The sequence below is a fragment of the Coregonus clupeaformis genome, chromosome 40, assembly GCF_020615455.1.
Source record: "Coregonus clupeaformis isolate EN_2021a chromosome 40, ASM2061545v1, whole genome shotgun sequence".
In the NCBI taxonomy this organism is placed as follows: Eukaryota; Metazoa; Chordata; class Actinopteri; order Salmoniformes; family Salmonidae; genus Coregonus; species Coregonus clupeaformis.
Genome location: NC_059231.1, coordinates 18,243,085 through 18,265,216, shown reverse-complemented (window position 1 = coordinate 18,265,216; position 22,132 = coordinate 18,243,085). Strand labels below are relative to the sequence as shown.

The following is a 22,132-nucleotide window of genomic DNA, read 5'->3' as shown; positions in this document are numbered from 1 at the left end:
CTCTCTCTGTGTGTGTGTGTGTCTTGCAGCATCCTGTTTGCAGACATTGAAGGGTTTACCAGTCTGGCGTCCCAGTGTACTGCCCAGGAGTTGGTGATGACTCTCAACGAATTGTTCGCCCGCTTCGACAAGCTGGCCGCGGTGAGAGCACACACACACACACACACACACACACACACACACACACACACACACACACACACACACACACACACACACACACACACACACACACACACACACACACAAACTATAAGGCTGGATATTTACAGTACTCTGCCAAGCAACCGGTACATTTTAATGTCATACCAAGGACAAGCTCAGCTTCTCAGCTATGTGTTCTAGAAGACACGTAGAATGATTACTAAAACTTTCCATTAACGTATCTTTGTTTTATTTTTCTCTTAAGTTGCATGTGATCACCCTGTGTTGTTCCGCCCCCCACCCCCATTATATTAATAACAAACCGTCAAGCACACACACTAGCCTATTTTCTGTATTTTACAGTATACACAAACAAATGGGGGTTCCTCAAGGATTATTTGGGAAGGGTGATGCTTCTATGTGGAACCATACTGACCCAAAGAACACTTTGAACCCTTCAATGGTTCTTTGCGGTTCAAAAAAGGGTTCTTTCCTCTTTTAGTGATAATTACAATGTAGGGGCGGTGGCTCATTAGAATGTTTTGGGTTTGTTCACAGCTCTTTTTGTGCAACTGTGAGTGAGAATGTCATTCCAGTTTATCTAATCTGTTGTGCTATGCTAGTACATGTTATATATGACTATGGCCAGTGACGGTGTCTTGTGAAAGACTCACATTTGACCTTGTGCCAATTGAGAACGGTTGACTAAGTCAGTAGTTATCCATTCTCTCCTCAGGGACCCCCAGCCATTCCAGAGCTAGCACACCTGATTCAACTTGTTAGTAAACACAACAATAAAACCAGAATAAAAAACCCTGTATGGTTCTACAAAGAACCTTTGAGATTGAGAACGGTTCTTTATAGAACCATTCTCCATAAAGGTTCTATAAAGAACCATTAAAAATGGTTCTATACAGCCTCCAAAAGGGTTGCAACCATAGCGGAATCCTTTTTTTGGTGCTATATAGAAGCTTTTTTTTATGGTTCTTTATAGAACCTTAGAAAATGGTTCTTTATAGCACAATACTGGTTCCATTTAGAACCTTATGAGCATGGTACTTTATAGAACCTTCAAAAAAAGGTTCCATATAGCACCAAAAAGGGTTCCGCTTTGGTTACAAAGAACCATTATTTGGCACTATATAGAAGGATTTGTTTATAGTGTGTAAAACAGCGATAATGGAGTGCTGTAGGACTTTCACCTTACAAAGCCATGTTGTTTACAGTGAGAATGAGGGAAATAATGGGACATAGTTATTAACAGTCTTTTACACTGCAGGGTATTTGTATTAAACAAGATAAAAACAAGTTATCTATTTATAACATACTGTATAAAGAGGGCTTTTTGCAGTACCAATTCCCAGAAAAGGAAGAACAGTAATTCCTTGAATATGCTTCCAGACCTCGACGTTCCTACTGGGAACAATACATTTCCGATGTCATTCATCACTAACCGATGTGAAAGTCCAAACCCTTAAAATATCTGTGGCATGAGGGATTTGGTATTTAGACTAGGTATTTATTCATAAGTGACAGTACATTATATAGGGGTAACAATGCACATACCACATACATACCACATACACTACACATACACTACCAGTCAAAAGTTTGGACACACCTACTCATTCAAGGGTATTTATTTATTTTTAAAATTTTCTACATTGTAGAATAATAGTGAAGACATCAAACCTATGAAATAACACATATGGAATCATGTAGTAATCAAAAAAGTGTTAAACAAATCAAAATAGATTTTATATTTCAAATTCTTCAAATAGCCACCCTTTGCCTTAATGACAGCTTTGCACACTTTTGGCATTCTCTCAACCAGCATCATGAGGTAGTCACCTGGAATGCATTTTAATTAACAGGTGTGCCTTCTTCAAAGTTAATTTGTGGAATTTATTTCCTTTTTAATGCGTTTGAGGCAATCAATTGTGTTGTGACAAGGTAAGGGGGGTATACAGAAGATAGCCCTATTTGGTAAAAGACCAAGTCCATATTATGGCAAGAACAGCTCAAATAAGCAAAGAGAAATTACAGTCCATCATTACTTTAAGACATGAAGGACAGTCAATACTGAACATTTCAAGAACTTTGAACGTTTCTTCAAGTGCAGTCGCAAAAACCATCAAGCGCTATGATGAAACTGGCTCTCATGAGGACCGCCACAGGAATGGAAGACCCAGAGTTACCTCTGCTGCAGCGGATAAGCTCATTAGAGTTAACTGCACCTCAGATTGCAGCCCAAATAAATGCTTCACAGAGTTCAAGTAACAGACACATCTCAACATCAACTGTTCAGAGGGACTGTGAATCAGGCCTTTAAGGTCAAATTGATGCAAAGAAACCACTACTAAAGGACACCAATAAGAAGAAGAGACCTGCTTGGGCTAAGAAACACGTGCAATGGACATTAGACCGGTGGAAATGTGTCCTTTGGTCTGGAGTGCAAATTGGAGATTTTTGGTTCCAACCGCCGTGTCTTTGTGAGATGCGGTGTGGGTGAACGGATGATCTCCGCATGTGTAGTTCCCAACGTAAAGCATGGAGGAGGAGGTGTTATGGTGTGGGGGTGCTTTGCTGGTGACACTGTCTGTGATTTATTTAGAATTCAAGGAACACTTAACCAGCATGGCTACCACAGCATTCTGCAGCGATATGCCATCTTATCTGGTTTGTGCTTAGTGGGACTATCAGTTGTTTTTCAACAGGACAATGACCCAAAACACACCTCCAGGCTGTGTAAGGGCTATTTGACCAAGAAGGAGAGTGATGGAGTGCTACACCAGATGACCTAGCCTCCACAATCCCCCGACCTCAACCCAACTGAGATGGTTTGGGATGAGTCGGATGGCAGAGTGAAGGAAAAGCAGCCAACAATTGCTCAGCATATGTGAGAACTCCTTCAAGACTGTTGGAAAAGCATTCCAGGTGAAGCTGGTTGAGAGAATGCCAAGAGTGTGCAAAGCTGTCATCAAGGCAAAGGGTGGCTATTTGAAGAATCTCAAAAATAAAATATATTTTGATTTGTTTAACACTTTTTTGGTTACTACATGATTCCATATGTGCTATTTCATAGTTTTGATGTCTTCACTATTATTCTACAATGTAAAAAATAGTAAAAATAAAGAAAAACCCTTGAATGAGTAGGTGTGTCCAAACTTTTGATTGGTACTGTACATCGCAGATCTCCAGTTTTATCCCAAGTGTTGGAAAAATGTCAAGCCAGCATTCTGTAGCCTATATACTGTATATTGGTCAGGTTTTAAATGCTAAGGCATTATTTTAAATTTTACAATGAGCTTTTAGTTATTAAGCAGAGGCTTTTATCCAGAAAGACAATACAAAGTGCATTTCAATAAGCAGGCAAGAAACAACCTTATTGTATTCATGGTATGTAAAACCCTCTAATGTTTAAAGGAAATGCTATTAGCACACTAACATATTCTGTGTGTGTGTGTGCAATACGTGGACTTGTATTGCTATCGTCGTGGGGACCTGAAATCCCCAAAATCCCCACAAGGATAGCAAAACAAGTACAATTCTCCCTCTTGGGGTCGTGGGGACTTTTCCCAGGTCCCCACGAGGACAATGGCTATTTTGGACATAGGGGTTAGGTTCATGGTTACAATTAGGGTAACAATTAGGGTTAGGTTTAGGGTTAAGAGTTAAGAGTAGAGTTAAGGTTAGGGTTAGGGTTAGGGGTTAGGGTTAGGGTAAGAGTAAGGGTAAGGTTTAGTGTTAGGGGTTAGGGAAAATAGGATTTTGAATAGAAATACATTTTAGGTCCCCACAAGAATAATACAACGTATGCTGTGTGTGTCAACAGGAGAACCACTGCCTGCGTATTAAGATCCTGGGTGACTGCTATTACTGTGTGTCTGGACTGCCAGAGGCTCGGGCTGATCATGCATCCTGCTGTGTGGAGATGGGGGTGGACATGATTGAGGCCATCTCGTGAGTATTACACGGCCAAATACATATACAGTGCCTTCAGAAAGTATTCATGCCCCTTGACTTATTCCACATTTGTTGTGTTACAGCCTGAGTTTAACATGGATTAAATATATTTTTCTAAAAACAATACCCCATAATGACAAAATGAAAACATTTAAATTTACATACAGTACCAGTCAAACGTTTGGACACACTTTTGACAGGTAGTGTAAGTATTCACTTGTCCTGCTGAAAGGTGAATTTGTCTCCCAGTGTCTGTTGGAAAGCAGACTGAACCAGGTTTTCCTCTAGGATTTTGCCTGTGCTTAGCTCTATTCCGTTTATTTTTATCCCAAAAAAAACTCCAATGTCCTTGCCGATGACAAGCATACCCATAACATGATGCAGCCACCACCATGCTTGAAAATATGAAAAGTGGTACTCAGTGATCTGTTGTGTTGGATTTGCCCCAAACATAACGCTTTTTGTTCAGGACATGAAGTTTATTTCTTTGCCAGATTTTTGGTAGTTTTACTTTAGTGCCTTATTGCAAACAGGATGCATGTTTTGGAATATTATTCTGTACAGGCTTCCTTCTTTTCACTCTGTCATTAGGTTAGTATTGTGGAGTAACTACAATGTTGTTGATCCATCCTCAGTTTTCTCCTATCACAGCCATTAAAATCTGTAACTGTTTTAAAGACATCATTGGCCTCATGGTGAAATCCCTGAGCGGTTTCCTTACTCTCCGGCAACTGAGTTAGGAAGGACGCCTGTATCTTTGTAGTGACACCATCCAAAATGTAATTAATAACTTCACCATGCTCAAAGGGATATTCAATGTCAGCTTTATTTTTTTACCCATCTACCAATAGGTGCCCTTCTCTGCAAGGCATTGGAAAACCTCCCTGGTCTTTGTGACTGAAGGACCTTACAGATAATTGTATGTGTGGGGTACAGAGATGAGGTAGTCATAAAAAAATTATGTTAAACAATGTTATTGCACACAGAATGAGTCCATGCAACTTATGATGTGACTTTTTAAGCAAATGTTTACTCCTGAACGTATTTAGGCTTGCCATAACTAAGCAGTTGAATACTAATACTTATTGACTTTTCAGCTTTTCATTTTGTATTAATTTGTAAAAAAATTCTAGACACAATTCCACTTTGACATTATGGGGTATTGTGTGTAGACCAGTGACACAAAATCTCAATTTAATAAATTTTAAATTCAGACTGTAACACAACAAAATGTAGAAAACGTCAAGGGGTGTGAATACTTTCTGAAAGCACTGTAAACTGTCTATATTATATAAATGTGTATGTCAATGGAAAGCAACAGACCTGATCGGGTCTGGCTCTGTCCAGCACAGCTCACGGTAAAACACCCTCGTCTAGAAAGGATTTTTCTTCTACCCTGGTACTGGAGAGCCACAGGTTGTGCAGGTCTTTGTTCCAGAGAGGTGGTAGGAGGCATGTGTGCATTAGTTCCATTGTACTCTACTCCACTCCCAGTACTGAGAAACCAAACAGTTGGCAAGTTCAAATCAAGTTAATTCTATACCCGTGAAGAGGCACTTAGCCTAATTTGTCTGCAGAGGTTGATTCAACGACTGCTCTGAGGTGGTCCTGCCTTAGAACATTAGTTCTGACGTCATAATGTGGTTGGGATGATTACAGTATACCACCGGCCATATCTTATAAAGAAAGACCACACAAACGCATTGCCTCTCTCTCTCTCTCTCTCTCTGTCTCTCTCTCTCTCTCTTTCTCTCTCTCTCTCCCCTGAGTCACTGCGGTCAGTCGGTTGGTCAGGCGGTCGGTCAGTCGGTCGGTCAGTCAGTCGGTCAGTTGGTCAGTCAGTCAATCGGTCAGTCAGTCGGTCAGTTGGTCAGTCAGTCAGTCGGTCAGTCAGTCGGGCAGTTGGTCAGTCAGTCGGTCGGTCAGTCAGTCAGTTGGTTAGTCGGTCAGTTAGTCAGTTAGTCGGTCAGTCAGTCGGTCAGTCAGTCGGTCGGTGGGTCGGTCTATCAGTCAAGTGGTCGTTCGGTCAGTCGGTCAGTAAGTCGGTCAGTCAGTCAGTCAAGTGGTCTGTCAGTCAGTCGGACAGTCGTTCGGTCAGTAAGTCAGTCAGTCGGTCAGTCAGTTGGTCAGTCAAGTGGTCGGTCAGTTGGTCTGTCAGTAAGTCAGTCAGTCGGTCAGTCAGTCAGTTGGTCAGTCAGTCAGTAGGTCAGTCAAGTGGTCGGTCAGTTGGTCGGTCAGTAAGTCAATTGGTCAGTCAGTCGGTCAGTCAAGTGGTCGGTCAGTCAGTCAGTCAGTCAGTCGGGCATTCGGTCAGTCAGTCGGGCAGTCGGTCAGTCAGTCGGGCATTCAGTCAATCGGTCAGTCAGTCGGGCAATCGGTCAGTCAAGTGGTCGGTCGGTCAGTCGGGCAGTCGGTCAGTAGGTCGGTCAGTCAGTCAGTCGGTCAGTCAAATGGTCGGTCAGTCAGTCGGTCAGTCAGTCGGTCAGTCAGTCGGTCAGTCGGACAGTCAGTCGGTCAGTAAGTCAGTCAGTCGGTCAGTCAAGTGTTCGGTCAGTCGGTCGGTCAGTCGGTCAGTAAGTTGGTCAGTCAGTCAGTCGGTCAGTCAAATGGTCGGTCGGTCGGTCAGTGTGTCATTGGGTCAGTCGGTTAGTCGGTCAGTCGGTCAGTCAGTCGGTCGGTCAGTCAAGTGGTCGGTCGGTCAGTAAGTCGGTCAGTCAGTCAGTCAGTCAAGTGGTCGGTCAGTCAGTCGGTCAGTTGGTCGGTCAGTCAAGTGGTCGGTCGGTCGGTCGGTCGGTCAGTCGGTCAGTCAGTCGGTCAGTCAAGTGGTCGGTCAGTCAGTCGGTCGGTCGGTCAGTCGGTCAGTCGGTCAATCAAGTGGTTGGTCAGTCGGTCGGTCGGTCAGTCAGTCGAAAGTCAAGTGGTCATTCAGTCAGTCGGTCAGTTAGTCAATCGGTCAAGTGGTCGGTCAGTCGGTCATTCAGTCGGTCAGTCGGTCAGTCAAGCAGTCGGTCAGTCAGTCAGTCAGTAGGTCAGTCGGTTAGTCGGTCAGTCAGACGGTCAGTTAGTCAGTCAGTCGATCAGTCGGTCAGTCGGTCAGTCACGTGGTCAGTCAGTCGGTCAGTCAAGTGGTCGGTCAGTCGGTCGGTCAGTCAGTCTGTCAGTCAAGTGGTCGGTCAGTCACTCAGTCAGTCGGTCAGTCGGTCAGTTGGTCAGTCAGTTGGTCAGTCAAGTGGTCGGGGCAGTTGGTCGGTCAGTCGGTCAGCAAGTTGGTCAGTCAGTCAGTCGGTCAGTCAAGTCGTCGGTCAGTTGGTCGGTCAGTAAGTCAGTTGGTCAGTCAGTCGGTTGGTCGGTCAGTCGGTCGGGGGTCAGTCAGTCGGTCAGTCAAATGGTCGGTCGGTCGGTCAGTTGGTCAGTAAGTCGGTCAGTCAGTCAGTCGGTCAGTCAAGTGGTTGGTCAGTCAGTCGGTCGGTCAGTAAGTCGGTCAGTCAAGTGGTCGATCAGTCGGTTGTCAGTAAGTCAGTCAGTCGGTCGGTCAGTCGGTCAGTCAAGTGGTCGGTCGGTCGGTCGGTCGGTCGGTCGGTCGGTCGGTCGGTCGGTCGGTCGGTCGGACGGTCGGTCGGGTCGGTCGGTCGGTCGGTCGGTCGGTCGGTCGGTCGGTCGGTCGGTCGGTCAGTCAGTCGGTCAGTCAAGTGGTCGGTCAGTCAGTCAGTCAGTCTGTCAGTCGGTCAGTCGGTCAGTCAAGTGGTTGGTCAGTCAGTTGGTCAGTCAAGTGATCGGTCAGTTGGTCGGTCAGTAAGTCGGTCAGTCAGCCAGTTGGTCAGTCAAGTGGTCAGTCAGTCAGTCGGTCAGTCGGTCAGTAAGTCAGTCGGTCAGTCAGTCAGTCGGTCGGGCAGTCGGTCAGTGAGTCCGTCAGTCAGTCGGTCAGTCAAGTGGTCGGTCAGTCAGTCTGTCAGTCTGTCAGTCGGTCAGTCGGTCAGGCAGTTGGTCAGTCAAGTGGTTGGTCAGTCGGTTGGTCGGTCAGTCAGTCAGTCGGTCAGTCAAGTGGTCGGTCGGTCGGTCAGTCAGTCAGTCAGTCAGTCAGTCGGTCAGTCAAGTGGTCGGTCAGTCAGTCTGTCAGTCGGTCAGTCGGTCAGGCAGTTGGTCAGTCAAGTGGTTGGTCAGTTGGTTGGTCGGTCAGTCAGTCAGTTGGTCAGTCAAGTGATCGGTCAGTTGGTCGGTCAGTAAGTCGGTCAGTCAGCCAGTTGGTCAGTCAAGTGGTCAGTCAGTCGGGTGGTCAGTCAGTCAGTCGGTCGGTTAGTCAGTCAAGTGGTCAGTCAGTCGGTTAGTCAGTCAATCAGTCGGTCAGTCGGTCAGTCAAGTGGTCGGTCAGTCAAGTGGTCAGTCAGTCGGTCGGTCAGTCGGTCAGTAAGTCAGTCAGTCCGTCAGTCAGTCGGTCAGTCAAGTGGGCAGTCAGTCGGGTGGTCAGTCAGTCGGTCAGTCAGTCAAGTGGTCAGTCAGTCAGTTAGTCAGTCAATCGGTTGGTCGGTCAGTCGGTCAGTCAGTCAGTCGGTCAGTCAAATGGTCGGTCGGTCAGTTGGTCGGTCAGTAAGTCAGTTGGTCAGTCAGTCGGTTGGTCGGTCAGTCGGTCAGTCAGTCAGTCGGTCAGTCAAATGGTCGGTCGGTCGGTCAGTTGGTCAGTAAGTCGGTCAGTCGGTCAGTCAAGTGGTTGGTCAGTCAGTCGGTCGGTCAGTAAGTCGGTCAGTCAAGTGGTCGATCAGTCGGTTGTCAGTAAGTCAGTCAGTCGGTCAGTCAGTCGGTCAGTCAAGTGGTCGGGTCGGTCAGTCAGTCAGTCAGTTAGTCAGTCAATCAGTCGGTCAGTCGGTCAGTCAAGTGGCCGGTCAGTCAGTCGGTCGGTCAGTTGGTCGGTCAGTAAGTCAGTTGGTCAGTCAGTCGGTTGGTCGGTCAGTCGGTCAGTCAGTCAGTCGGTCAGTCGGTCAGTGAAATGGTCGGTCGGTCGGTCAGTTGGTCAGTAAGTCGGTCAGTCAGTCAGTCGGTCAGTCAAGTGGTCGGTCGGTCAGTCAGTCGGTCGGTCAGTAAGTCGGTCAGTCAAGTGGTCGGTCAGTCGGTTGTCAGTAAGTCAGTCAGTCGGTCAGTCAGTCAGTTGGTCAGCAGTCAGTCGGTCAGTCAAGTGGTCAGTCAGTCAGTCAGTCAGTCGGGCATTCGGTCAGTCAGTCGGGCATTCGGTCAGTCGGTCAGTCAGTCGGGCATTCAGTCAATCGGTCAGTCAGTCGGGCAATCGGTCAGTCAAGTGGTCGGTCGGTCAGTCGGGCAGTCGGTCAATAGGTCGGTCAGTCAGTCAGTCGGTCAGTCAAATGGTCTGTCAGTCAGTCGGTCAGTCGGTCAGTCAGTCGGTCAGTCGGACAGTCAGTCGGTCAGTCAAGTGTTCGGTCAGTCGGTCGGTCAGTCGGTCAGTAAGTTGGTCAGTCAGTCAGTCGGTCAGTCAAATGGTTGGTCGGTCGGTCAGTGTGTCAAGTGGTTGGTCGGTCAGTCGGTCAGTCAGTCGGTCAGTCAAGTGGTCGGTCAGTCAGTCGGTCGGTCGGTCGGTCAGTCGTCAATCAAGTGGTTGGTCAGTCGGTCGGTCGGTCGGTCGGTCAGTCGGTCGGTCAGTCAGTCGAAAGTCAAGTGGTCATTCAGTCAGTCGGTCAGTTAGTCAGTCGGTCAAGTGGTCGGTCATTCAGTTGGTCAGTCGGTCAGTCAAGTGGTCGGTCAGTCGGTCGGTCAGTCAGTCAGTAGGTCAGTCGGTTAGTCGGTCAGTCAGACGGTCAGTTAGTCAGTCAGTCGATCAGTCGGTCAGTCAGTCAGTCGGTCAGTCACGTGGTCAGTCAGTCGGTCAGTCGATCAGTCAAGTGGTCGGTCAGTCAAGTGGTCGGTCAGTCGGTCGGTCTGTCAGTCAAGTGGTCAGTCAGTCACTCAGTCAGTCGGTCAGTTGGTCAGTCAAGTGGTCGGGGCAGTTGGTCGGTCAGTCGGTCAGCAAGTTGGTCAGTCAGTCAGTCGGTCAGTCAAGTCGTCGGTCAGTTAGTCGGTCAGTAAGTCAGTTGGTCAGTCGGTTGGTCGGTCAGTCGGTCAGTCAGTCAGTCGGTCAGTCGGTCAGTCAAATGGTCGGTCGGTCGGTCAGTTGGTCAGTAAGTCGGTCAGTCAGTCAGTCGGTCAGTCAAGTGGTCGGTCAGTCAGTCGGTCTGTCAGTAAGTCGGTCAGTCAAGTGGTTGATCAGTCGGTTGTCAGTAAGTCAGTCAGTCGGTCAGTCAGTCGGTCAGTCAAGTGGTCGGTCGGTCAGTCAGTCAGTCAGTCAGTCAGCCGGTCAGTCAAGTGGTCGGTCAGTCAGTCTGTCAGTCGGTCAGTCGGTCAGGCAGTTGGTCAGTCAAGTGGTTGGTCAGTCGGTTGGTCGGTCAGTCAGTCAGTCGGTCCGTCAGCCAGTCGGTCAGTCAAGTGGTCAGTCAGTCAGTCGGTCGGTCAGTCGGTCAGTAAGTCAGTCGGTCAGTCAGTCAGTCGGTCGGGCAGTCGGTCAGTGAGTCCGTCAGTCAGTCGGTCAGTCAAGTGGTCAGTCAGTCGGGTGGTCAGTCAGTCAGTCGGTCAGTCGGTTAGTCAGTCAAGTGGTCAGTCAGTCGGTTAGTCAGTCAATCAGTCGGGCAGTCGGTCAGTCAAGTGGTCGGTCAGTCAAGTGGTCAGTCAGTCGGTCGGTCAGTCGGTCAGTAAGTCAGTCAGTCCGTCAGTCAGTCTGTCAGTCAAGTGGTCAGTCAGTCGGGTGGTCAGTCAGTCGGTCAGTCGGTTAGTCAGTCAAGTGGTCAGTCTGTCGGTTAGTCAGTCAATCAGTCGGTCAGTCAAGTGGTCGGTCGGTCGGTCAGTTGGTCGGTCAGTAAGTCAGTTGGTCAGTCAGTCGGTTGGTCGGTCAGTCAGTCGGTCAGTCAAATGGTCGGTCGGTCGGTCAGTTGGTCAGTAAATCGGTCAGTCAGTCGGTCAGTCAAGTGGTCAGTCAGTCAGTCGGTCGGTCAGTAAGTCGGTCAGTCAAGTGGTCGGTCAGTCGGTTGTCAGTAAGTCAGTCAGTCGGTCAGTCAAGTGGTCGGTCAGTCGGTCAGTCAGTCAGTTGGTCAGTCAGTAAGTCGGTCAGTCAGCCAGTCGGTCAGTCAAGTGGTCAGTCAGTCAGTCGGTCGGTCAGTCGGTCAGTAAGTCAGTCGGTCAGTCAGTCAGTCGGTCGGGCAGTCGGTCAGTGAGTCCGTCAGTCAGTCGGTCAGTCAAGTGGTCAGTCAGTCGGGTGGTCAGTCAGTCAGTCGGTCAGTCGGTTAGTCAGTCAAGTGGTCAGTCAGTCGGTTAGTCAGTCAATCAGTCGGGCAGTCGGTCAGTCAAGTGGTCAGTCAGTCGGTCGGTCAGTCGGTCAGTAAGTCAGTCAGTCCGTCAGTCAGTCGGTCAGTCAAGTGGTCAGTCAAGTGGTCAGTCAGTCGGGTGGTCAGTCAGTCGGTCAGTCGGTTAGTCAGTCAAGTGGTCAGTCAGTCGGTTAGTCAGTCAATCAGTCGGTCAGTCGGTCAGTCAAGTGGTCGGTCAGTCAGTCGGTCGGTCAGTTGGTCGGTCAGTAAGTCAGTTGGTCAGTCAGTCGGTTGGTCGGTCAGTCGGTCAGTCAGTCAGTCGGTCAGTCGGTCAGTCAAATGGTCGGTCGGTCGGTCAGTTGGTCAGTAAGTCGGTCAGTCAGTCAGTCGGTCAGTCAAGTGGTCGGTCAGTCAGTCGGTCGGTCAGTCAAGTGGTCGGTCGGTCGGTCGGTCGGTCAGTCGGTCAGTCAGTCAGTCGGTCAGTCAAGTGATTGGTCAGTTGGTCAGTCAGTAAGTCGGTCAGTCAGCCAGTCGGTCAGTCAAGTGGTCAGTCAGTAAGTCAGTCGGTCAGTCAGTCAGTCGGTCGGGCAGTCGGTCAGTCAGTCCGTCAGTCAGTCGGTCAGTCAAGTGGTCAGTCAGTCGGGTGGTCAGTCAGTCAGTCGGTCAGACGGTTAGTCAGTCAAGTGGTCAGTCAGTCGGTTAGTCAGTCAATCAGTCGGTCAGTCAAGTGGTCGGTCAGTCAAGTGGTCAGTCAGTCGGTCGGTCAGTCGGTCAGTAAGTCAGTCGGTCAGTCAGTCAGTCGGTGGGGCAGTCGGTCAGTCAGTCAGTCAAGTGGTCGGTCAGTCGGACAGTCGGTCAGTTGGTCATTCAAGTGGTCGGTCAGTCGGTCAGCAAGTTGGTCAGTCAGTCAGTCGGTCAGTCAAGTGGTCGGTCAGTCGGTCGGTCAGTTCGTCGGTCAGTAAGTCAGTAAGTCAGTCGGTCAGTCGGTCGGTCAGTCGGTTGGTCGGTCAGTCGGTCAGTCGGTCAGTCAAATGGTCGGTCGGTCGGTCAGTTGGTCAGTAAGTCTGTCAGTCAGTCAGTCGGTCAGTCAAGTGGTCGGTCAGTCAGTCGGTCAGTCGGTCGGTCAGTAAGTCGTCAGTCAAGTGGTCGGTCAGTCGGTTGGTCAGTAAGTCAGTCAGTCGTTCAGTCAAGTGGTCGGTCGGTCAGTCGGTCAGTCAGTCAGTCGGTCAGTCAAGTGGTCGGTCAGTCAGTCTGTTAGTCGGTCAGTCGGTCAGGCAGTTGGTCAGTCCAGTGGTTGGTCAGTCGGTTGGTCGGTCGGTCAGTCGGTCGGTCAGTCAGTCATTCAGTCAGTCAGTCGGTCAGTCAAGTGATCGGTCAGTTGGTCGGTCAGTAAGTCAGTTAGTCGGTCAGTCAGTCAGTCAGTCGGTCGGGCAGTCGGTCAGTCAGTCCATCAGTCAGTCAGTCAGTCAGTCAAGTGGTCGGTCAGTCGGGCGGTCAGTCAGTCGGTCAGTCAGTCAGTCGGTCATTCGGTCAGTCAAGTGGTCAGTCAGTCGGTTAATCAGTCGGTCAGTCAGTCGGTCAGTCGGTTGGTCAGTCAGTCAAGTGGTCGGTCAGGCATTAGCCAGAGATAGGACACACACATACTGGAGCCTCACTGCAAGGAAGGAGAACTTCCTGTGGATTCAGTTTGCTATAGTTGTGGAAGCATTACTGTTACTCATGCGTGTGTTATTTTCCTGTCATTTTCCTGTTCCTCTTACTCCCTTCTATTGCTTGATGATGTGGTCAATCTGTCAATCAGTGCTCAGTTGTTTCTGTCTGTGTCTGTGATCCAGGCTGGTGAGAGAGGTGACGGGGGTCAACGTGAACATGCGTGTGGGAATCCATAGCGGCAGGGTCCACTGTGGGGTGCTGGGACTCAGGAAGTGGCAGTTTGACGTGTGGTCCAACGATGTCACGTTAGCCAATCACATGGAGGCTGGGGGTGCGGCAGGGTACGTCCGGACAATCCCGACAAACCAGTACACAGTCACTCACCCAATGACACTACTAGGCTGTGTTCCAATATACATTAGCATACTACTTAGAGTTCCACATAGAATGAAGCTATGTATTGAGCATTCATTCTTAGCATAATTTGAATATGGAGTTTGGAACTAAACCCTAGTCTCAGTGAATACACAGTTTATGTACAATGCATATGTTGTCACACCTAGTAGCCACAAGTGAAACATACTGTACTGTACCCATTCATTCATCTGACTTCACATTGTAAAAGTAAATGGGAAACAAAGATTTACACTACATTATGAATATGACAATATTACATCATAATTTTTTTATGGTATAAACATGAAATTAATGAATGAATGAATACTGTCAATCCCTGTCCAGTGTGCCCAGTAAATCATTGGTGTGTTACTGTGCCAGGCGGATCCATATCACCAAGGCCACTCTGAACTACCTGAGTGGAGACTATGAGGTGGAGCCAGGATCAGGAGGAGAGAGGAACATCTATCTGAAGAAGCATAACATAGAAACCTACCTCATCGTGGGCTGCAGCCAGAAAAGGGTATGTGTGTGTGTGTGTGTGTGTGTGTGTGTGTGTGTGTGTGTGTGTGTGTGTGTGTGTGTGTGTGTGTGTATCCGTGCGCGTGTCATATCATATCAGTCAGTGGCGATATCACAAGCCTTGGCTCTAATCCAGCTAACATGTCATATCGTGTGTGTGTGTGTGTGTGTGTGTGTAGAAAAAGGTAGAAAGGGATAAGAGAGTAACAGTAACACAGAGTAACAGATTAACATAGAGTAACAGAGTAACATAAGAGTAAAATAGAGTAACATAAAGTAATTGAGTAATATAGAGTAACAGAGAGTAACAGAGAGTACCAGAGAGTAACATAGAATAACAGACAATAACATAGAATAACAAAGAGTAACATAGAGTAACATAGAGTACAGAAAGTAACAGAGAGTAACAGAGAGTAAGATATAGTAACAGAGTAAGATTGAGTAAGTGCTCCAATGTATTCATTTTACTTATTTCTTTTTTACATTTTAGTCATTTAGCAGACGCTCTTATCCAGAGCGACTTACAGTTATTTTTTTTTCATACCCCCCGTGGGAATCGAACCCACAACCCTGGCATGGCAAACGCCATGCTCTACCAACTGAGCTACATCCCTATTCATTACACAGATATGAGTAAGAGGTCCAATGTAATTATTACATATGGGAAATAAACTTTCCCATATACTCTGGGCACCTGGGTGACTCTACCATAAATAAAACTATGTGTGTGTGTGTGTGTGTGTGTGTGTGTGTGTGTGTGTGTGTGTGTGTGTGTGTGTGTGTGTGTGTGTGTGGGTCATATCATATCAGTCCTGTGGCGATATCACAAGTTTTGACTCTAATCCAGCTAACAAATCATATCATGTGTATTTTCACATGTATCATATTACTATATACTCCATTCTAACCTATGGATGAACTGGGAATGGGTTGGTCCCCCTGTTACATTAGTGATAACTTTTAGTGTGCGTCCCAAATGAGACCCTATTCCCTATAGAGTGCAATACAGTTGACCTAGTGCACTATAGGGAATAGGGTGCAATTTGAGACACAACCTTAGAGTTCGCTACCTTTCCCGTCCAGGTTGAATCACTACATTCATCCCAGATCAGCTATCAATACTTTTAACCATATTTAATTGTAGAAGGAACCATTGAAAAACATGTAACTGATCTACAGTAGATTTAGTGATTGTGAGCATGCATGGAATTCAACTTCTAGAAATACAATATACTATATCTGTCAGCCTGTGTCATGGGTGGAAAGAGGGGGCCAGCCAGGGGAACTGGGTTCCGGTAGTCAGTAAAACCATTTAAACATTTAAACATGCGCCTTTTATGGTTCATTAATAAAGGATTTTACATTGGTAGCTTCCTTCCGACTTCCCAGAGTGACCTTTTCCATTACCATCCCTCAATATATTAGTCTGTCTCCTTTGCCTTTCAGAAAGAAGAGAAGGCAATGATAGCCAAGATGAACCGTCAGCGCGCCAATTCTGTCACCCACAACACGGGCCACTGGACCGACCGGCCCTTCTACAACCACATGGGAGGAAACCAGATCTCCAAGGAGATGAAGAGGATGGTGAGATAACATTCTGGAATACTCTATATTTACTATATTCTGCCCTCACCCCAATTCAGGAATACTCTATATTTACTATATTCTGCCCTCACCCCAATTCAGGAATACTCTATATTTACTATATTCTGCCCTCACCCCAATTCAGGAATACTCTATATTTACTATATTCTGCCCTCACCCCAATTCAGGAATACTCTATATTTACTATATTCTGCCCTCACCCCAATTCAGGAATACTCTATATTTACTATATTCTGCCCTCACCCCAATTCAGGAATACTCTATATTTACTATATTCTGCCCTCACCCCAATTCAGGAATATTCTATATTTACTATATTCTGCCCTCACCCCAATTCAGGAAACTCTATATTTACTATATTTGCCCTCACCCCAATTCAGGAATACTCTATATTTAGAATCCCGAACAGATAATAATAATTTGGAGGGTGCTTATATTTTTCCTGTTACACACTTGTACAAGTGTTTAATACATATGAGTTTTTTGCATATCCCAAATCCCCCTGAGACACCCGCAGGGAGTGGGATCACGGCCAGGGTCACCGTTGTCCAGCACCCATGGAGCAATTTGGGTTAAGTGCCTTGCTCGAGGGCACAGCGACAGGTTTTCACCTTTTGGTTACTGGCCGAACGCTCTAACCCCAATGCTATACCTGCTGCCCAAGATATAGTATTTGACAAAAAAATAATCATTTCAAACATTGATTACATTGGGATACGATCACATTATTTATGCGTGGGAATACTTGGGAACAGATTTCCCCCCCATTTGCCCTCAGAACAGCATCAGTTCGTCGGGCATGGACTCTACAAGGTGTCGAAAGCGTTCCACAGGGATGCTGGCCCATGTTGAATTCCAATGCGTCCCACAGTTGTGTCAAGTTGGCTGGATGTCCTTTGGGTGGTGGACCATTCTTTATACACGGGAAACTGTTGAGTGTGAAAAACCCAGCAGCGTTGCATTTCTTGACACAAACCGGTGTGCCTGGCACCTACTGCCATACCCAATCCATGTCTCAATTGTCTCATCTACACTGATTGAAGTGGATTTAACAAGTGACATCAATAAGGAATCATAGCTTTCACCTGGATTCACCTGGTCAGTTTATGTCATGGAAAGAGCAGGTGTTCCTAATGTTTTGTACACTCAGTGTATGTCCCTGCCCCGGTGGCTGAGAGAGAGAGAGAGAGAGAGAGAGAGAGAGAGAGAGAGAGAGAGAGAGAGAGAGAGAGAGAGAGAGAGAGAGAGAGAGAGAGAGAGAGAGAGAGTGCTTCCCGTCTGTGTACAGTTGTGGTCAAAAGTTTTGAGAATGACACAAATACTAATTTTCACAAAGTCTGCTGCCTCAGTTTTGATGATGGCAATTTGCATATACTCCAGAATGTCATGAAGAGTGATCAGATGAATTGCAATTAATTGCAAAGTCCATCTTTGCCATGAAAATGAACTTAATCCCCAAAAAACATTTCCAGTTTATTAATTTTATGAGAAAAAAATATTCAATTTTATTTGGAACGGCAAGCCAGACAAAATTAAAAGGGCATATTTATATAATGAATATGAATGTCACGCCCTGGCTCTGGGGACTCTTTAATGTTGAGCCAGGGTGTGTAGGTTCTATGTTATAGTTTTCTATGTTTTGTTCTAGATCGTTGTATTTCTATGTTGGCCAGGGTGGTTCCCAATCAGAGGCAGCTGATTCTCGTTGTCTCTGATTGGGAGTAGGGGTGGGCGATATGAGCTAAAATTCATATCACGATATTTTCCACTGTCCAGACGATATCGATATGATATCACGATATATGACGTAAAAAATATGAATCACATTTTAATATCCCTTCTTGGTTAAATTATATTAGTTAAGGAAAAATATGTATTTGAACCTTATATAACCAGAAAGAGTGAGGCATTGGACCGTATGGACCTGAAAAGTTTTTATTTGTATTGTGCAAACATGCATTCCGTAAACATGAGGTAGGTAGGCCTATATATATATATATATATATAAATTAGATATTAAGTAAAATTAAATAAAAAATAACAGGAGATAAAGAAAATAAGGTAATTACAAATTCAAATACGTGTGTTTGTTTTGGCTACGGTCCGTAGATATGTAAAAAACTAACCGTTTGAAACTAAACCTTTCAAGCCTCAACCATCAATTATCAACAATATCAACAAATCTTCACTAGAACTTTCTTCACAAGTTCCGTGCCAGGAATACCAGCATGTTGACTGTTTCTGGCTTTAGTGCTGCCCTGTGACATGTCACCACATTGCCCCCCAGTGCTGAATGCCCTCTCAGAGGGGGCACTTGTGGCAGGGATGCATAAGTATTTCTTTGCCAGACAACTCACACGTGGAAAATTAGATCCGTGAAATCGCCACCACTCCAAAGGATCAGACTCGCTGTCTGCTGCCGTTGCCAGAATGTAGCTATTCAGCTCTTGCTCAATGATCTGCCTCTCTGAACATGAGGCAGGTGCACTGCTGGTCTGCTTAAAGAAGCTCCCAAGGCTCTTCTTGGGCTTCTTGCCTGATTGATGAGCAGTGGAAGCTTCTTTCTCCCTGTCAGTGTGATCCTCTGCAAGAGACGATTTTCCCAGGGCTGTGTTCTCCACCAGGAGGGCTTCGGTCTCTGAGGCAGCTCTCACCTTAAAAAATGAAAATAATTAAACTTTATTTGTATAGCACCTTTCATACATAAAATGCAGCCCAAAGTGCTTTACATTTGAAGCAATAAAACAAGAACAAATGAATAAATACCTTAATGTCCTCCAGTTTCTCAGCGGACATGTACCTGGTCTTGAACCTTGGATCTAGAAAGGTAGCCATGGAGAGCAGCTCATCTGTTGCAGGGTCAGTGTACTTGTTATTCAAGTAATCAAGAACCTTGATCTTGATCTCTTTGGTCAGTTCTGTATCGTCCTTGCTCAGATTTAGAACCTCTGCATTTAACAGATTGATGACAGGCTTCAAATAGGACACGCTCACATACGCTTCTCCTGACAGGGCATCTGTAAAGTCCTGGAGTGGCTTCAGTGCTGCTGTGACTGATTCCAAGACCTGGATGTCTTGCCAGGTAGGTACAAGGTGCCGTGTCTTTTTGTCCCCTGCCAGGACCTGTGTAATGGCCTTTTCCTGCTCCAGGACTCTTTCCATCATTTTCAGACGAGATCCCCACCTTGTCGGAGATTCTGTGATGAGCTTGTGCAGGGGCAGGCTTAGTTCATTCTGTGCTGTCATCAGGGCCTTCTGCTTTTTCCAGCTGTATGAGAACGTGCTAACCACCTTTTTGCAAACCCCTGTGGCCCGGGAAATCGCACACCCCTGTGGCCCGGGAGCGTTTTGGACACTCCTCTCTGGAAATTGGGAATAAGAAATCAAAATAATAGGGTGAAAAATAATCGAATCACAATACAATAATAATTAATAATAATGCATTTTTATATAGAAATCACAATACAATATAACTTTTAATCTTTGTTTGAGGATTTACGGCATTTACATTCAACTGTTACACATTTTACAAATCTGATGTGCTTAGATTTAGCCTACGGTACATGGCTGATGTGAGCTGTATTTTTCTTAATAATAAGCATCATACAGGGTAGGCCTAGGCTACAGTCCTGAAACTTACCAATAGCATTGTGCAGCCTGTGTCCGAAACATCCAAGGTTTGCCCACTTGTTCAGCTGCAATGCCTTGATCATGTTCGATCCGCTGTCGGTCGTCATACAAACTTGACGCGACTCTTTTAATCCCCAGGACGACAGTATGTCCCTCAGCCCACCTGCAATTATTTCCCCGGTGTGGTCGTCTGGGAAATAAGACGTCTGTAGGCACTTACTTTTCAGTTTCCAGTCACCGTCTATGTAATGGATTGTGAGGCTTATATAAGGTTCTGTGGTACGACTTGACCATAGATCGGCAGTAGTGGAGAAGAATGGAATGTTATTTATCTCACTGTAAACTCTGTCCCAGCATTCTGTGTAAAGCTGTGGCAGGCATTTTTGGCTAAAATATTTGCGGCTCGGGATCTCATATCTTGGGTCCAGAGTTTGAATCAACTTTCTGAACCCCTCTTTCTCCACAGTTTGAATCGGTACCATGTCCTTCGCTATGTGATTTGTAATCGCAGCTGTGATGTCTATCCATTTTTTGCTCGTCTTCTCATAGCAAGTACCGGCAGCAAATGATGATATAATTGATTGTTGAGTGCGAGTCTGGCTTGTCTTCGGGCGAGCTCCTGGGCTTACTGTCTCACGCATTCTGGTGCATTGTTCATACTCACGGACATGTATGTTTTTAAGTGATTGAACAGGTTGGTCGTGTTTCCACCTTTTGCTAAGACAACACGACGACACAACTTGCATAGGGTAGTGTTTTGGTCGGGGTCGGAGATTTTAAAGCCAAACCAGTTCCAAACAACAGAGGTGCCCCCTTTCTTCTTAACCAATTTATCCTCCTGCTCTTGAGCAACATCAATTTCTGTGTTTTCGCTCATCCTGGATTGTAAAGTTTTCCCCCAATAGTTAACCTGCCTCCTAACTGCAGCTGCCTGCACACTTCTTTGTTGCTAGCACTACATGCGTGCAACAAGTGCATGCGACGTGCGCTCATAAAAATAGGTCAACATATTAACATACATTCTTTTTATTCGTAAGAACCAAGAAAGGTTGGATAAAAAAAAAAAAAAAAAAGATGTAGCTACTTAGTACTATCACTCAGTTGAAATTTGGAACAAAAAAATATTGATGCAAAATTCGAATTTATGAATTCTGAATAAATCGCGGTATCCATGATATTGCTAAATCCATATCATGGCGCGGCACAATACCGGTTTTTACTATCAAACCGGTATATCGCCCACTCCTAATTGGGAGTAATACTTAGGCAGCCTGTTGGCACTTTTGTATTGTGGGATCTTGTTCCGGAAGGTTTGTGTATTTAACCTAGGACTTCATGTATCGTTTATTGTTTTGGTTCGTTGTGTGTACACTCATTAAAAGATGTACGCTTCTCACGCTGCGCCTTGGTCCGCTTCTTCCCATAACGATCGTGACAATGAATTTGGAGGACAGAAATGATTAAATATTAAAGCATTAGACCTATCACTAAAAGCTTCAGTCATACAAAAGTTATACTTAAATCCGAACTGGTTCTCAAGCAAATTAGTAAGATTGTCTCACCCAATGTTCAAGAAAGGCCTTTTTCCCTTTATTCAGATTACAACAACTCATTTGCAGTTATTTGAAAAGGAAATAATCTCCCAAATATCACTATTTCTAAAACAAGCCATAGAAAGTTGGTTGCAATTTCAATTTAATCCTCCAGAAACGACAGGACAAATAATGCAACAAATATTGTGGTTAAATTCAAATATACTAATTGACAAAAAACCTTTATTTTTTGACAGAATGTTTAAAAAAGGTATAATCTTCGTAAATGATATCATCGGTAGGACTGGTGGAGTTATGTCGCACATGCAGCTAACAAAAACATATGGAAATGTCTGCTCTACCCAAAATTACAACCAAATAATTGCAGCCTTACTGCAAAAGTGGAAGAGGAAAGTGGAAGGGGGAGAAAGTAAGGAACTTGTCTGTCGGCCTTGCATTAAAGAACATAATTGGTTAAGGAAAACTGTGATAAATAAAAAAGTATATCAGTTTCACTTAAGGACCAAAGACTTGACAGCCGTCCCATATAGATTGCAAAATAGTTGGGAAGAGATTTTTGACGTACCGATCCCATGGCATAGTGTTTATGAACTGACACACAAAACGACACCGGATTCAAAAATTAGAATCTTTCAATTTAAATTATTATATAAAATTCTTGCTACCAATATAATGTTATTTATATGGGGGATACAATCTTCCCAGCTCTGCAGATTTTGCTGTGAAGAGACAGAATCATTAGATCATTTGTTTTGGTTCTGTCCATTTGTAGCTTGTTTTTGGACACAGGTCCAGGAATGGCTAAAGGATTGCAATATTTACCTGGAGCTAACCTTGCAGATAGCATTACTGGGTGATCTGAAAAGTCATAGTCAATCGATCAATAATATAATAATACTTTTAGCAAAAATGTTTATTTTTAATTCACAATCTGTAGAAGCAATGAGAATAGAAAGGTTCAGAACTTTTATAAAACATCACAGTACGGTTGAAATATATATGGCAAATAGAAATCCTATATGGATGGTGTTAAGAGATAGATGGGAGGTTTTGAATAGAGTTGAAGGATGGGACTAATAACAAATAACAACAAATAATAACAAAGATAGCTAATAATGTAAGCATACTGTGTCCATAATAAGTATATCGGTTGTATGTTGGGAGCTTTTGGGAAAGAGCACAGTTAGAAAGATATGGCATATAGAAGCAAACCGGATGGACATCATGAAAATGATCGGAGAGGTTGAGAGTAGAAGAAGTTCAGGAGCAAAAAAATAAAATAAAATATATATATATAATACAATTATTGTAAAATTAACTGTGTCC

At 45.4% G+C, this 22,132-nt stretch overlaps 1 protein-coding gene across 1 annotated transcript in view; it reads left to right on the top strand.

Moving 5' to 3' along the window:
* LOC121555154 (adenylate cyclase type 5-like) overlaps window positions 1-22,132 on the top strand; it is a 202,064-nt gene that overhangs the window by 144,909 nt on the left and 35,023 nt on the right. Inside the window, exons 4-8 of the mRNA XM_041868962.2 lie at window positions 30-141; window positions 3,980-4,107; window positions 13,283-13,441; window positions 13,878-14,019; window positions 15,465-15,602. Coding sequence (XP_041724896.1) covers window positions 30-141; window positions 3,980-4,107; window positions 13,283-13,441; window positions 13,878-14,019; window positions 15,465-15,602 — 679 coding nt within the window. The remainder of the gene's footprint in view (window positions 1-29; window positions 142-3,979; window positions 4,108-13,282; window positions 13,442-13,877; window positions 14,020-15,464; window positions 15,603-22,132) is intronic.